The following is a 12,925-nucleotide window of genomic DNA, read 5'->3' on the forward strand; positions in this document are numbered from 1 at the left end:
CTCCGCCAATATCGTTACTGACGTCTCAAGGCACCCCTTTACTTTTCGGCTAAATTCCACGTCGTTACCACAACCACAGCTAGACACATATATGATTGGTTCTTCCCTATAGCCGAGTTATATCACGGTTGTACGTCGGAGTTATTGATGTAGGAATGGAGATTAATATATAACACCCAACGCTCCGTTCGTTGTATCTACGGTGCTTGTGCGTTTCTGGAAATTTCCAGACATTTGAGGATTATGTATCGCTCTTGAATATGCCAGATTTTATGTGCTAATAAGTTCAGGTAATACGACTTCATTGTGTTTACTTAACGTACCAGGTAGCCATGCTAAGGTCTATCTATACGCTAAGCCATGATACAATATACTCAGAACTTGCCATCTGTCCCTTTCAGATAAAAACTATTCATCATCCTCTTGCAATGCGTTCAGCTTCCGCCACAGCGAAACTTCCCGGTCGTCTGCTCTGAGTCATTTCCGGCTTACCCAGAACAAATATAGATGGATTTTGTAAAAACATATGATCCATATCTTCCAGGGTACGATTTGATGTTTCAGGGTAAAACAAAAGTACTATCGGAAAATAGGAGAAACAAAACACGGCAAATACTACCCTGTGGTCAGCAAAGTCTTTGAAGTTTCTATAGGAAATTCCGGCTTCTCAAATGAAATAACTCACTCAGATAGAACGCCCAATTAAGACTATCAATGCCGACTTTTGTGAATTGAGTTACCACGAAACCGAAGAGCCAGTTCGTTGCTGTTGCAGCTCCAGCGCCTCGTGTTCGCCAACCTAATGAAGATAGTTCGGCACTGTAGACCCACGGCACACAAGCCCAGGTAAGTCCGAAGAACGTATGAAATACGATGAACATCGCGGTAGTTACATTTCCCATCTGATTCCATAGTTAGCGCGGTTCATAATGCCAGAGTATGTGAGCCTAACAAGCTTTCTCCTGGACTCATCAAGTTCACTCGATCTGAGAGTTAAGGAGGCAATCAGATGACATATTCCCATCATGAAAGAGCCGTACAGTAGCATCCTATTCATCTGTTAGCTGTTTCTTGTCTTTCTCTCGAATAAGTGCCCAAAGACACATACTTGCGTCGACCGAGTTTATCAATGATGATCACACTTCCAAATGCCGAGACTGAATAGACTGTACCATTGATAGCAGTAATAAGCCGACTCATTTCTTCGTTGAAACCAACATGCTGTGTCAATAGTGTGGGAAGATAAAATCCTATCAAGAGTATTAGAAGAGTCTAAACCCGCAAGGGAGAGCGCCAAACCTAACGCATTTATTCCACTGAATTGTTGCATAAACTGCGTGCCGCAAGAAAGTATCAGGCGCCGGAAGTTATGCGTCTTATCGCGGAAGCACAGGACGTCTATTATCGGCGGACGGTCTTCTCTCTCGAGCTCAATAGCGGATTTGATAGAGCGAAATTCGCTCACAACAGCAACATCATCCATTGGAATATCCTTCCCAGAGAGTCGACTAAGTACCTCTAGGGCACTCTCATTCTTGCCAGCTAATAATAGCCACCTCGGTGATTCCGGCACCAAGATCAGAAGCGGCGCTATCATGAAGAAGAAAACGAGTTGGAAGGCAAGAGGAAATCGCCATTGAAAAGGCCCATCCTGATTGTACAAGGCGTAAGCGATCCAATTTGCCAGCGAAAACATGGTGACGTTAGACGCGGTACCGATGACGACTAGTTTGCCTCGGTGATGTGATTTCGCACATTCGGATAGGAAAACTGGAGTAGAAGTCGATGTCAACCCGATTCCAAAACCATTTATCAAGCGCCCGATAATCATCTGGGGTAGATGCCACGCCAGGAATTGGAGAATTGCTCCCACGAAGTTGCAAAGCAACCCCCAGGCAATGGTTTTCCTCCTCCCAAGTCTATCACCCAACACAAAGGCCGCTATTGACCCTATGAAAGCTCCAATCTGTACGAGTTCAGTCCATCTTGCATGGCTAGAGACTAGGCTGAGCCATATAGGAGACGAAAGGACAAGGTAACGCTTACGAAGAAGCAACTGGAGGTGATGCCTGATATGTTTGCATCAAGCACCTGAGGGAACTGCTCTTTGAAGTCCTCCGAAACGAGAACGCCGGCAAATACACCCTACGCCAAGTCAGAACAGGCCATGTCGCATAGTAAGGTCTCAGGATCCAATAAACTCGCCTGATCATAACCAAACCAACATGACGATACTAAGTCACAGCTATCAGCAAAGGTCTGGAGGATTCAGATAGATACATTTGATTTCCTTACACGCATCGACAAGCGTGATCATGGCGATCAGCCTATTGCCGTAAATTCGGCTCTTTTGTCGTATCATCTTGGCCAACGATAACTACCTAGGCACCTATCAAGTAAGGGATAAAAGAGTCAAGACAGTCACATTCAAAAGCAGCTTTACGAGACGAAGAAATCGTACACCAGTGTTAGCTATAGCCCGGCATATTTCTATTGCGGCCCTCAAGCACGAGTGTTGGGACGGGTGTTCCAAACTGGGTAACCCCGAAAGCGATCCTTGAGCTTGCACACGCCGACGCCGGCTACACCTAACGCGACCCCGGCCTTGGCGTGTGTCCGGATGTCCGTTTTTGTAACCCGTCGGCTCCAGGGCTGCGGTCTAGACGATGTGGAGCTAGTACAGCTGTCAAATAGGTTAGCGGAAAAGGGGGGGAGCTTATCAAAGTGAGTGGGTATTTCCCCTTCACCGCATCTAAAACAACTTCGACATAGACTGGAGATAGTCCTGTGGAGTATTTAAGGGAGCCGTAGCCGGTTGTTGGTTTTTAACTTATTACAGGACAACCCGAAAATATTGCTCAACCTTTGGGCCACAATTCGTGCCGCCTTGGATCAGAAGAAGCTGCAAAGTGGAACTCAAAGCTGATCGCTTATGCAAAACCCCCCAGACTTTTGGGTCTACGTCGCATTTACATGTGAAAGTTTCTGACTAAAGGCAGAAACCCGGGAAAGGTCACTGCTATAGTTCTTAGCTTTGCTGTGTTCGCAGGGGAAAGAAAGCACGGCACTTGAAGCCACATTTGTAGTATAAAATTTGTTATTCATATCTCGGTAAATGTCAATAGATACCGAGACATCAAAGCCTGGGACCGAACCCCCACAAAGACAACTTTGAAACCCACAAATACTTCTTATAAAGCGTCTAGATGTCTTCACACAAGGTGTCTAATACAAAAGCTATGGCTTAAACCTGTAGCTTCGGTTTGCGTTTCTACGTTTAAGTAAATAGAAGCTGAAACGCGCAACTTACTAGGTACCTTAGACAATGATTTCCAAGACCATTATTCAGTCTCTTTCCAGACCTATCCTACAGTCAGTCAAGTATTCTCTCGGTATGGTGAAGTTCCTGTAAGTTTCACGTTATCAGATAGAGTTGCTGAGCAACTGTGGAATGGCCCGCATTTATGACCTCCTTATCACGATATGCGCCCATATCGAAATGGCACACGATAGATATCATAAGGTGGTGCCTATTTGAAGGATAGTATCCAGACAGTATTATTGTATCTTAGTTATTTATGCAGGCTCTCTCTCTACAGCCTTTACTACTCAGCAATTTTTCATAATACCTTGAGCAGTGTTGACGAAAGATAATATATGTGCAAAAATCACTGCTCAAAAGAAACTTCACGCCATTCTTCCGCCTCAACACCATCAAGAAGACCATCATTCTCCCCGTCAAGCGATCGCTTAAAGAAGCTTGTCAACAGTGCTCTCTGAATAGGTAGCTATGACTCTTGCGTCGTCGATAGTGCCTATAGACGCCGTAGCGTTGCTGGGAACGCCGCCTTCTAACATTGGAGTCAGGAGCCCAACATCAGTGAAGGAATTATGCACGGTTCCCTTTACGGTGGCTTGGCGTTTGAACCCTCGAAGATTCTTCCAAGCGTTATTCCAACTCTCATCAGATGTGCGATTGTGCCCTTTCGCGGCCACGATCATGAAGGGCGCTTCCGTGCCGATATGCTGCTGCTCGCCCCCAAAGCTACTGTCGACATTCGCGCCGGCAGCGAAGCGCATATCGTTTATCATAACTTGTAGCGCGGTAGCTCCGCCGAGAGAGTGGCCGAAAACTCCCACTTTGTCGGTCTTGAACTTGGTAACGGGACTGTATCCAGGGATCTTGTCCGTCACTGTCGAATTGGAAAAGGCATCTAACACCGATTTCAAGTCGGCTGTGCGGGTGTCGATCAATTTCGCAAGGGCCGAGGGAGACGCATCAAACTCAAGTCCGTAAACGACGCTTCCGGCGGAATATTCGACGATGCTTGACTCATACGGATGATCCACGGACGCCAAAGTGTAGCCGTAGGACGCAATTTCAATCAGAGTATCGCTGTATTCCAGTCTTGTGACACCCATAGCCGGGTTGAAGAGTAGAAGCGGGTAAAGAGACTGGGTAACGGGCGCATCCAGACAGGCCTGGGTGATTATGTTGTGAAGGAACCCGTTCGGAACTCCCACCTAGGTTTCAAAAGCAGCGGCCGTGTGAGGCGGCAGCTGTACTGCGCGCGTACATTGCCTCTTTTTCTTGCAAGACTTCGTATCTTTGGAACCCCCATCGATTGGATAAAATAGAGATACGGCGAGCTTCCGTGGCTGAGAAGTCGGAGCGGACGGGTCTAAGCGTGAGTAGTCGGTTATCTCCAGTACAGTTGTTCCAACGCCAAAAGGACCAGTGGGAGCGGGAACACTGAGATTGAAGCCCACTACTAGAGGCGCAAGAAAGCAGAGGATCAACGATTTAGTCGACATATTGAAGCTGTACTCGTGGGACGGTGTACCCAAGCGAGAAACATTGATCATCATACAGGCGCGTCAGGTTAGGTATTTACCTTATACTATCTCTAGATGGTATGATGCTAGGGATGAACGTCACCTAGTAGGGATCATGATCGCGTCCTACTCACTAAGCCTCCCTGCCAGTATACATGTACATACCAGACAGATATAGTAGTAACCTGACGTTGAGTTAAACCGTAAAGACCTTCAAGTATACGTATTATTGATCAACTTTTCAGCTCTGATCTTTTTGCCAAGTCATCATTCCGTATTTCTATTCGAGGTATTTTAGGTATGCAGCACCACTAAGATAGGATAGGGTATCAAACACCATGCTGAATAGGGTTACTTGTGTTCTATTGAAAGGGGGCGCAGTATATATAACTTCAACCTTATTTTACGATGGCCAGGTTCTTTGAAACGCGTCTTGCACATCATTCCGTGAAGTGAGGTATGCATAAAGCCTTGATTCGAACTACTATTGACTATTTTCAAACAATATAGTGGGTAGCTGAACTATCCCAACTTACGATATCCGAAAGTGCTGCCTAAAATGGGGGTTTTAACCGGTTAAAATCCTCAAAGCTCATTGCCCAGAAACTTCTAATTCATTTATGCAAGGGCGTGCGACCCCGGACCGGATCTATCGATATTATGAAGGTGAGGAGCCCTGCTGTCCGGGCCGGAGACAAAAAGAAACAGCGACTTCTTCCTATTCGGAAGCTCCGACAGTCCCCGAAAATAGTAGCTTTCGACTAGTCTCTTAGCTCGGCGGAATCGGCGCTGGTTACCTAAAAATAAGGGTGGCAACTCTTCTGTCACTACTTCCTATTCCCTACCTAGAACCTGTAACCTAGGTACCTTAGGCAGGTAGGTAGCTAGCTAGAGATTTAGTGTAGGTATTTACGGAATTCACCAGTCGGGGATAAGACCGTTTCTTTCGGGGTTATGTAGGTATGCTCCTTTTCCCATCTCAACTCTCTCTCGTTTATTCCATCTTATCATAAGAGTCTAGATTAAGTATTCATACAGCAACGAAACAGGCCCAACCTCCGTAAACGAGACAGCAAGGTAAATACAGTAAGTATCTCAAGAGACATTTAATGACTTGTGTATAACGCATTTGCCATATAATAACTGTAATACTTAAAGTATGCTTAGCTTCGGTCTTCATTGTTGCATTCTTTCTTTAGTCGCGATGTGCAGCTGCTTCCGCTAGGTCTACATCCGTGCGCGGCCAAAACCGCGTGAGGTCACCGAGGGGGAGGTTCACCGTAATGCGCATCTCTCCCGCCATGATCACGATGCACATGTACCAACCCAATGTCGCCACTACGAATAGTAGAGCTCCACCAGCCTATGTTTATAAGTTAGTTAACACCGCTCTGTTTCACTTGCACAACACAGGACGGACCTTCTGTAAACTTGCGGCTGTCTCATAGTTGCCCGCCGCGAGCCTGAAGTACGCACTGGACAAGATCCAAACCGCAGAGGTAGCACAGGCAAAGATCACGGCAAACACAGCGTTGACCTTGAGCGTGAAGAGGAAGAAGGTAAATAGAGCAAAGCCCCATACGACGAGGTATATCCCAATAACGGAGTTGTACTCGGGTGACATCTGGCCTGTCGGGTCACCGGTTGTCGCGTACGGCTCTCCGAGTTGCAGCGTGGGTAGATTTAGCATACCGAATGACAACCAGAAGACGGCGTATAGGCCCATGGCCATCATTGGAAAGAAGTTCCCCATGATCCATTCGAAGACCATGGAGACCAGCAGTAGCACAGGCCCGACGAAGAAGAATATGCCCCTGGTTATTGGTTAGACAACTTAGCCGTGGGGAACAGACGAGATGCATCCCAGAAGGAGTGATAGATGAGGAAAGAGGCATAGGAAAGGAACACTTACACCACAGGTGTTGCTCCTTGAGCTCCTCCCCAGCCCATCAATGTTATCGAAAAGGTATAAGTCGAGATCACAAATCTGGTTGTTGAATTAGATTAGTAGGTTCTTCCACATGCCCGTCGCCGGGTATACGTAAGGCTTACCCAACGATGCCGAGAGGTGTCGGATTAGCGAATCGCTTGTTGTAGTCGCCCACCTGGGGGACCTTGGGAGTGAGATAGAGCTAGCGCTGTGAGCATGACGAAGTGCCGGACCTAGTATCTTGCGACTTACCTTCTCGAATAGCTCCGGTGGCATTGTCACACTCGTGTCCGACCGGTTCAACCCCTTCTCCTCGTCAGAGTGGTTTAGGACGGTATTCACTCTGGTTGTCATCTTGAGATCGATTTTTAGTCCAATTGTGGCCGGATTAGGGAAATGAAGAAAAAGGAGGTAAGTTAGACGCTGTATCCAAACGACAATCTGAATTTTGTTTAGCTACCCTAAGGCCACGCAAAACTTTGGAGCAGATAATACCCTATCCTTTAATAGTCCCTGGACTATTTATTTACCCCAGATTCGATTAGGCTAGAACGTATCCAAGCTATATTGCTTTTACCACATGCTCGTCCGTCTGAACTACCATAACTGCCGGCACGTCTCGCTTCTACCCAATTAAATGTCGAGTAGCGCTTAGCCACTATATGGGTTCCGCGGTGCGTCTCGATACAGGTAGATATCGCGTGCGGTTGTGTAAGTCTCTGCCGAAGCCAAGACAAAACCTACCTCCGAATGTGCGAGCAATGGATACAACTCCGGTGCGGGGCCTGGCTATAAAAAGCAGTTGACAAGCCTATTTACGTGTAGAACGCCTGTCACTTGGTCCCCAGCTCATTTAATCGAATATAATGTAAATATTACCCAATTGGTCGTTGTATCTTTTATAGACGCGGAAGGAGATAAAATCGACCGAGAGAGAAACATTTGAGCCATCACTACAAACAACACGCGGTTGAAATACAATTATCTCGGCGGCAATTCCTCTCTGAGAGGACTTTCCAGAAGTCAACTAGGGTCTTCACCAAAGTATAGATTTATTTGATAACCTAGGTAAAATCAATCACAAGCAGAGGCTTACTGGCTCCCAGTTATCGAATGGCTGGGTGCTTCGTTAACATCGGTGTCCATATGAAGAAATCTCGTTAGGTAACATTCCGAAGAGTCGTATGCATTGAAGACTACCTCTACCTACCTACCTTATTTCCTTACTCAGTTACAATATAGATTTATCTTTTCAGCTATAGCCCTGTTTTTGGAATACTATTAGTTACAAATCAGGAAGTCAGGGACTGACTAACCCCTAAGTCAGCTATTGACGACGAGTTCAAGGAGGCATTGCGATATCTCGCTGTGGCTGAGCAATATACTACGCTAATATTGATAACGGTTATAGTTTCATTGAATGCATCATCTGTTATCATAGTGTATGATATTCCCAACGTTTTTCACGTGTTAGGCATCTGTCGTTCCATTCTTGTCGTATTTTCATTTCTTATCTTTCCAAAATCAAGAACTATTACGACGCCGAGTAGAAGGGAAAATTGGAGTAAGTGATGAGAAAAGCACATCATCAATGCGTTGGGGTAGAGGCAGGGTGCTATGAGGCGAATTAATTGTTACATCCATCGCCCTTATATAGGTAGGTCGAAATATTCTACCAGGTACCGTATCGATCACTTTAATCAATGACATGGATTACCTAGGTACTTGACCTATACTCATATTTAAATTCTGATATAGATCTCATAAACTCCAGTAGAGATTCATATTGTTCTTAAGGTATTGGCTCGTACTCTTTTCAGAACTTAGGTATCCACCTACTTTCAGAATCACGCGATCCTGAACCAATGCTCGTTTATAATTAGGTACGATCAATATAGCCGAAGAGAATAATAAAGAATTTTAGTATAACTAGCCCTGTTTGAGTGCCTACCTAAATTAGCCGGTGGCGCTTAAGAGAAGCGCGTCCGGGAAATGGTAGATTTGCCGGACGGGGGTATTGAGTGCGTGCAGTCCCCAGACGCAGTGTTACGAAGGTTAATTAACCGGAAACTAGAACTCACGTCTTTCCGAGACATCAAAGAGAAAGATCCGGGGAAGTTACACACATGACTGAACGGTTGTTGGTTGAGTATATTTTCATTTATGCCTCGACTTGGGCTTTGGAGGTATTCTAAACAAGCTACCCCTTAGGAAGTTGGGCACCCAACTAATCAGTACTCAAACTTCTGCCCGACAAGCTCTTCGCTTAGTTTCCATAGCTTTTCAACGCTCTCGGGGTCTGTGGCGTGTGGGGCAGCCTCGTGAATCTGGCTGTTCATCAAGTAGGCAGGTGACTTGGCGGGGATCTCAGGGTCTAGAGCCGCAATAAGCGACGTAGCGGCAATCTGCGTATACGTCTTGGACCGCGGAGATTCCCACACAAAGTCTTTACCCGTATTTCGCTTTACAATTTCAGGTATCGTGGCGTAGTCCTCCGGAGTTACATGGCTTCCTAGCTCCGTGTCGTTGTTGTAGCCAGGATGAGTAGCCGTCGACGTCACGCCGCGACTGCTAAGTCGTTTATGAAGGCCATAGCTGAATAGGATATTCGCGGTCTTTGCTTGACCATATCCAGTCCAAAAATCGTAGGTTTTACCATTCGAGTAGTTCCAGTCGTCGAAGCGGAATGGGGTAATAAGATAGCCAGAGCTAGTAAGATTGACGACCCGCGCTCCAAGGGGCTCGGAACCAGCGGCGATCAGGGCAGGCGCGAGAAGGTTCGTCAGCAAGAAATGGCCAACATGATTCGCTGATAGCTGCAGTTCAATGCCCTGCTTGTCCACAGTATAATCCTTAACGGCCATCACACCGGCGCTATTAATGAGGACGTCGATTTTAGGTGCGGCAGCTAGGATCTCCTTAGCCGCTCGCCTCACAGACTCATGATCGGTCAAGTCAACTTGCACAAAGGTTGTCTTGATAGAACTGTCGATCTGGGCGATCTTCGCTAGCACTGGGTCGACCTTCTTGCCAGTGCGTGACGCGATGAGAATATGAGCTGGAGCACCTTTCGCGATTGATACGGCCATTTGGCTTCCAATACTAGGGTGACCGGCTCCCGTGATGACGAACGTACGACCCTTGATCCGGGAGGCGAAGGCCTCTATGACCTGTTCACTGGTCGCTGTCTCGTCGAACACTGGCATATTGCGGTTTGAATCTCGAGTGTTAAAAAAAGTGGTATCTGTTATGGTATTTAAGAGTTTGGATGTGTCTAGTGAACCTGTTGCTCGTATAAAAAGATCCTACCTTTTGACGGGTAAAGATACCCTTATATCAGTACCTAAGACTACGATAGGGATGGACATGGCTGGGGAGCATTTTCTACCTAGTCATCGCTCTATGTTGTCTTAACCGGACGTAATGGTTCTTAACGCCGGTAAGGGTGAGTATGAAATATTAGCATATTCAGTATTCTCTAGACTAACAAGGGTAAACGTTTTATAAGATTTGTCATATACTTGGTGTTACTGGGACAAATTCGGATGAATACGAACTCCGATTAATTGAGACGTTTACTTGTCTGACAACCTGAGATGGCTAATGTTAGGTAGTTGTAAACTCCATAAACTCCATAAACTCCATAAAATCTCGTCAATTGGGGTTTTGAGTTTGTAAAAAGTTCCAAAAGTCCAGTTTCGGCAGGAGGGGAAATACGCAAACGGAAAAGCTTATCTTCCGAAATGGCTCTCTCGTCCCCACGGCTGCAAGATAGGTTGTGTGGGTCCAGCGACCACTCGATTGGCTTCCCAGCTGCCCGGTTGGTCAAAAGAGTTTAGTGCAAATCGGTGCTAAGCTTCAATGTGTCAATCCTTACATCAATTCTACATCCGTACTATATTCACCACTCCTACGCCATCTCGACATCTCGACATATTTTTACGGCCTCGTAGCCGACATTATCTACCACCGTCATGGTTCTTCAAGATCTCGGTCGCCGCATCAGCGGTGCCTTGCACGATGTTACTCGCGCACCGAATCTTGATGAAAAGGTATGCGCTATTCCGCTATTTCGCCATGGCCTCGCACCCCGCAATGAGATCTAATGGGGGGGCAAAAGGCCAGTTCGCTGACTTGCATCGTAGGCCTTCAAAGCCATGCTGAACGAGATCTCCGGCGCCCTACTCGAAGCCGATGTTAACGTGCGACTTGTCAGCAAACTAAAGAATTCAATCAGTTCTACGGTCAACTTTAAGGACCTGCCGCCCGGGGTGAACAAGAAACGATTAATCCAAAAAGCCGTTTTCGATGAGCTGGTCAAGCTCGTCGACCCCCACGCCGAACCTTTCAAGCCTAAGAAAGGCAAGTCGAATGTTATCATGTTCGTCGGTTTACAAGGTGCCGGAAAGACAACCACATGTACGAAACTAGCACGACATTACCAAGCGAGAGGCTTTCGCGCATGCTTGGTCTGTGCCGATACCTTCCGAGCCGGTGCCTTCGATCAACTAAAGCAGAACGCAACTAAGGCCAAGATTCCATACTATGGTTCATTAACCGAGACAGACCCGGCGAAAGTTGCCAAGGAGGGAGTAGAGAAGTTCAAAAAGGAACGATTCGAGGTTATCATTGTGGATACTTCTGGACGTCACCGACAAGAATCAGCACTGTTCCAGGAGATGGTAGACATTCAAGAAGCTGTTAAGCCCGACGAGACTATCATGGTTCTTGACGCCTCGATTGGTCAGCAAGCCGAAGCCCAGGCCAAGGCTTTCAAAGATGCAGCAGATTTCGGAGCTATCATAATCACCAAGACGGATGGCCACGCGAGCGGAGGTGGTGCTATTTCTGCCGTTGCAGCAACACATACGCCCATTGTCTTCATCGGCACGGGAGAACACATGTTGGATCTCGAACGTTTCGCCCCGCAGCAATTCGTAAATAAGCTTCTGGGTATGGGTGATATGGCAGGATTAGTGGAGCATGTCCAGTCTCTGAAGCTCGACCAGAAGGAGACGATCAAGCACATAACCGAAGGTATCTTCACAGTACGGGATCTCCGAGATCAGCTGAGCAACATTATGAAGATGGGGCCTCTATCGAAGATGGCCGGCATGATTCCCGGTATGTCCAATCTCCCGGGAATGGCAGGTATGGACGACGACGAGTCGAGCGCCCGGTTGAAACGGATGATCTACATATGCGATAGCATGACCGAGAAAGAGCTCGACAGCGACGGCAAGATGTTCATCGAGCAGCCGACGCGTATGACGCGGGTGGCTCGCGGAAGCGGCGTCTCCGTCCGAGAAGTTGAAGACTTACTCACGCAGCAGCGCATGATGGCAGGCATGGCTAAGAAGATGGGCGGAAGCATGAAGAACATGCAGAGGGCACAGCAGGCGATGGGAGGAGGAAATAAAGCGCAGCAGATGGCTGCTATGCAGAAGCGATTGCAAAGCATGGGTGGCGCGGGTGGCATGCCGGACATGGCGAGCCTTGCTAAAATGTTTGGCGGAGGTGGAGGCGGCTTACCGGGCGGTATGGATATGCAGAAGATGATGGAAAGTATGGGCATGGGCGGCATGATGGGTGGCGGCCGGGGCGGCAGGCGGTAACACGGATAGGAATGGACAATTCAATACCATGATCGCATTATCGGTACGGTGTCGATTCATGACGTGGGCATTGCACGGCGTTGGGAGGTAAAACTAAACTAATGATATCAATACGAAGGTTGTTTTTATTGGCAACTTGTCTTTCGGACGCCCCGAAGTGCCCTGTCTTTCAATCCTCTTGTCCGCTTCGTCTTCTCGAGCTTAAAACCGTGTATAATTACTACAGATTTGCCCCATTGTGTCTCAACCAAAACTAGCGACAATCGTATTCAGTGCAGTGTTGGCTTTGGAGGAACTTCATACGATTTGTAATGATATACTCGATTTCATATCGCATAGGATATCTTAGATACCTACATAACGCGTGGCGGCCATGGCCCCCTGTTTCTAATAACTTGATCTTTTACCTTAGGTACTTACAAAAGCACGCGCATAAATTTATAGGGTTTTGTCTTTTAGTGTTCACTCTTTTAGTGTTCACCGTCGTTGTACGCTCCTCTCCTTGACAGGAAATTGTACCAAAATCTCGAGTTTATCATCTTGA

The 12,925-nt window shown here is 47.0% G+C and overlaps 5 protein-coding genes across 5 annotated transcripts; 1 reads left to right on the forward strand and 4 right to left on the reverse strand.

Annotated features, from left to right (window-relative positions):
- Positions 1–152: 152 nt before the first annotated feature.
- On the reverse strand, positions 153–2,438 carry F4812DRAFT_420719 (putative sugar transporter). The gene is made up of 8 exons (XM_047933478.1): positions 2,296–2,438; positions 2,206–2,234; positions 2,047–2,145; positions 1,300–1,966; positions 1,109–1,250; positions 953–1,049; positions 686–902; positions 153–615 (listed from the first exon to the last, which is right to left on the reverse strand). Exons 1-8 carry the CDS (start codon positions 2,360–2,362, stop codon positions 416–418), a joined length of 1,518 nt encoding a protein of 505 aa, XP_047792199.1. The 5' UTR covers positions 2,363–2,438; the 3' UTR covers positions 153–415.
- A 1,312-nt stretch (positions 2,439–3,750) lies between these two features.
- On the reverse strand, positions 3,751–4,815 carry F4812DRAFT_457288 (uncharacterized protein; the record flags this gene model as incomplete). Its single annotated transcript, XM_047937146.1, has 2 exons — positions 3,751–4,524; positions 4,645–4,815. 2 exons carry the CDS (start codon positions 4,813–4,815, stop codon positions 3,751–3,753), a joined length of 945 nt encoding a protein of 314 aa, XP_047792200.1.
- A 1,058-nt stretch (positions 4,816–5,873) lies between these two features.
- On the reverse strand, positions 5,874–7,261 carry F4812DRAFT_306015 (GPR1/FUN34/yaaH family-domain-containing protein). The gene is made up of 5 exons (XM_047931273.1): positions 7,019–7,261; positions 6,889–6,968; positions 6,749–6,823; positions 6,257–6,650; positions 5,874–6,199 (listed from the first exon to the last, which is right to left on the reverse strand). Exons 1-5 carry the CDS (start codon positions 7,118–7,120, stop codon positions 6,032–6,034), a joined length of 819 nt encoding a protein of 272 aa, XP_047792201.1. The 5' UTR covers positions 7,121–7,261; the 3' UTR covers positions 5,874–6,031.
- A 1,649-nt stretch (positions 7,262–8,910) lies between these two features.
- On the reverse strand, positions 8,911–10,619 carry F4812DRAFT_420726 (NAD(P)-binding protein). The gene has a single exon (XM_047933479.1). The coding sequence runs from the start codon at positions 9,970–9,972 to the stop codon at positions 8,998–9,000; it is 975 nt and encodes a 324-aa protein (XP_047792202.1). The 5' UTR covers positions 9,973–10,619; the 3' UTR covers positions 8,911–8,997.
- F4812DRAFT_306026 (signal recognition particle protein) lies at positions 10,438–12,537 on the forward strand. Its single transcript, XM_047931274.1, has 2 exons — positions 10,438–10,818; positions 10,912–12,537. The coding sequence occupies exons 1-2, from the start codon at positions 10,741–10,743 to the stop codon at positions 12,379–12,381; spliced, it is 1,548 nt and encodes a 515-aa protein (XP_047792203.1). The 5' UTR covers positions 10,438–10,740; the 3' UTR covers positions 12,382–12,537.
- Positions 12,538–12,925: the final 388 nt, after the last annotated feature.

This window comes from Daldinia caldariorum (genome assembly GCF_022478825.1).
Source record: "Daldinia caldariorum strain CBS 122874 unplaced genomic scaffold F4812scaffold_4, whole genome shotgun sequence".
Taxonomy (NCBI): domain Eukaryota; kingdom Fungi; phylum Ascomycota; class Sordariomycetes; order Xylariales; family Hypoxylaceae; genus Daldinia; species Daldinia caldariorum.

Coding starts and splice junctions, on each gene's coding strand:
- F4812DRAFT_306015 (XM_047931273.1), bottom strand. CDS start 7,120: ATGACAACCAGAGTGAATACCGTCCTAAACCACTCTGACGAGGAGAAG. Junction 6,969..7,018: donor CACCGGAGCTATTCGAGAAG/GTAAGTCGCAAG, acceptor TCACAGCGCTAG/CTCTATCTCACTCCCAAGGT. Junction 6,651..6,748: donor CAAGGAGCAACACCTGTGGT/GTAAGTGTTCCT, acceptor ACCAATAACCAG/GGGCATATTCTTCTTCGTCG.
- F4812DRAFT_420719 (XM_047933478.1), bottom strand. CDS start 2,362: ATGATACGACAAAAGAGCCGAATTTACGGCAATAGGCTGATCGCCATG. Junction 1,967..2,046: donor TCACCTCCAGTTGCTTCTTC/GTAAGCGTTACC, acceptor GAACTCGTACAG/ATTGGAGCTTTCATAGGGTC. Junction 616..685: donor TAATTGGGCGTTCTATCTGA/GTGAGTTATTTC, acceptor ACCACAGGGTAG/TATTTGCCGTGTTTTGTTTC.
- F4812DRAFT_306026 (XM_047931274.1), top strand. CDS start 10,741: ATGGTTCTTCAAGATCTCGGTCGCCGCATCAGCGGTGCCTTGCACGAT. Junction 10,819..10,911: donor CACCGAATCTTGATGAAAAG/GTATGCGCTATT, acceptor CTTGCATCGTAG/GCCTTCAAAGCCATGCTGAA.
- F4812DRAFT_420726 (XM_047933479.1), bottom strand. CDS start 9,972: ATGCCAGTGTTCGACGAGACAGCGACCAGTGAACAGGTCATAGAGGCC.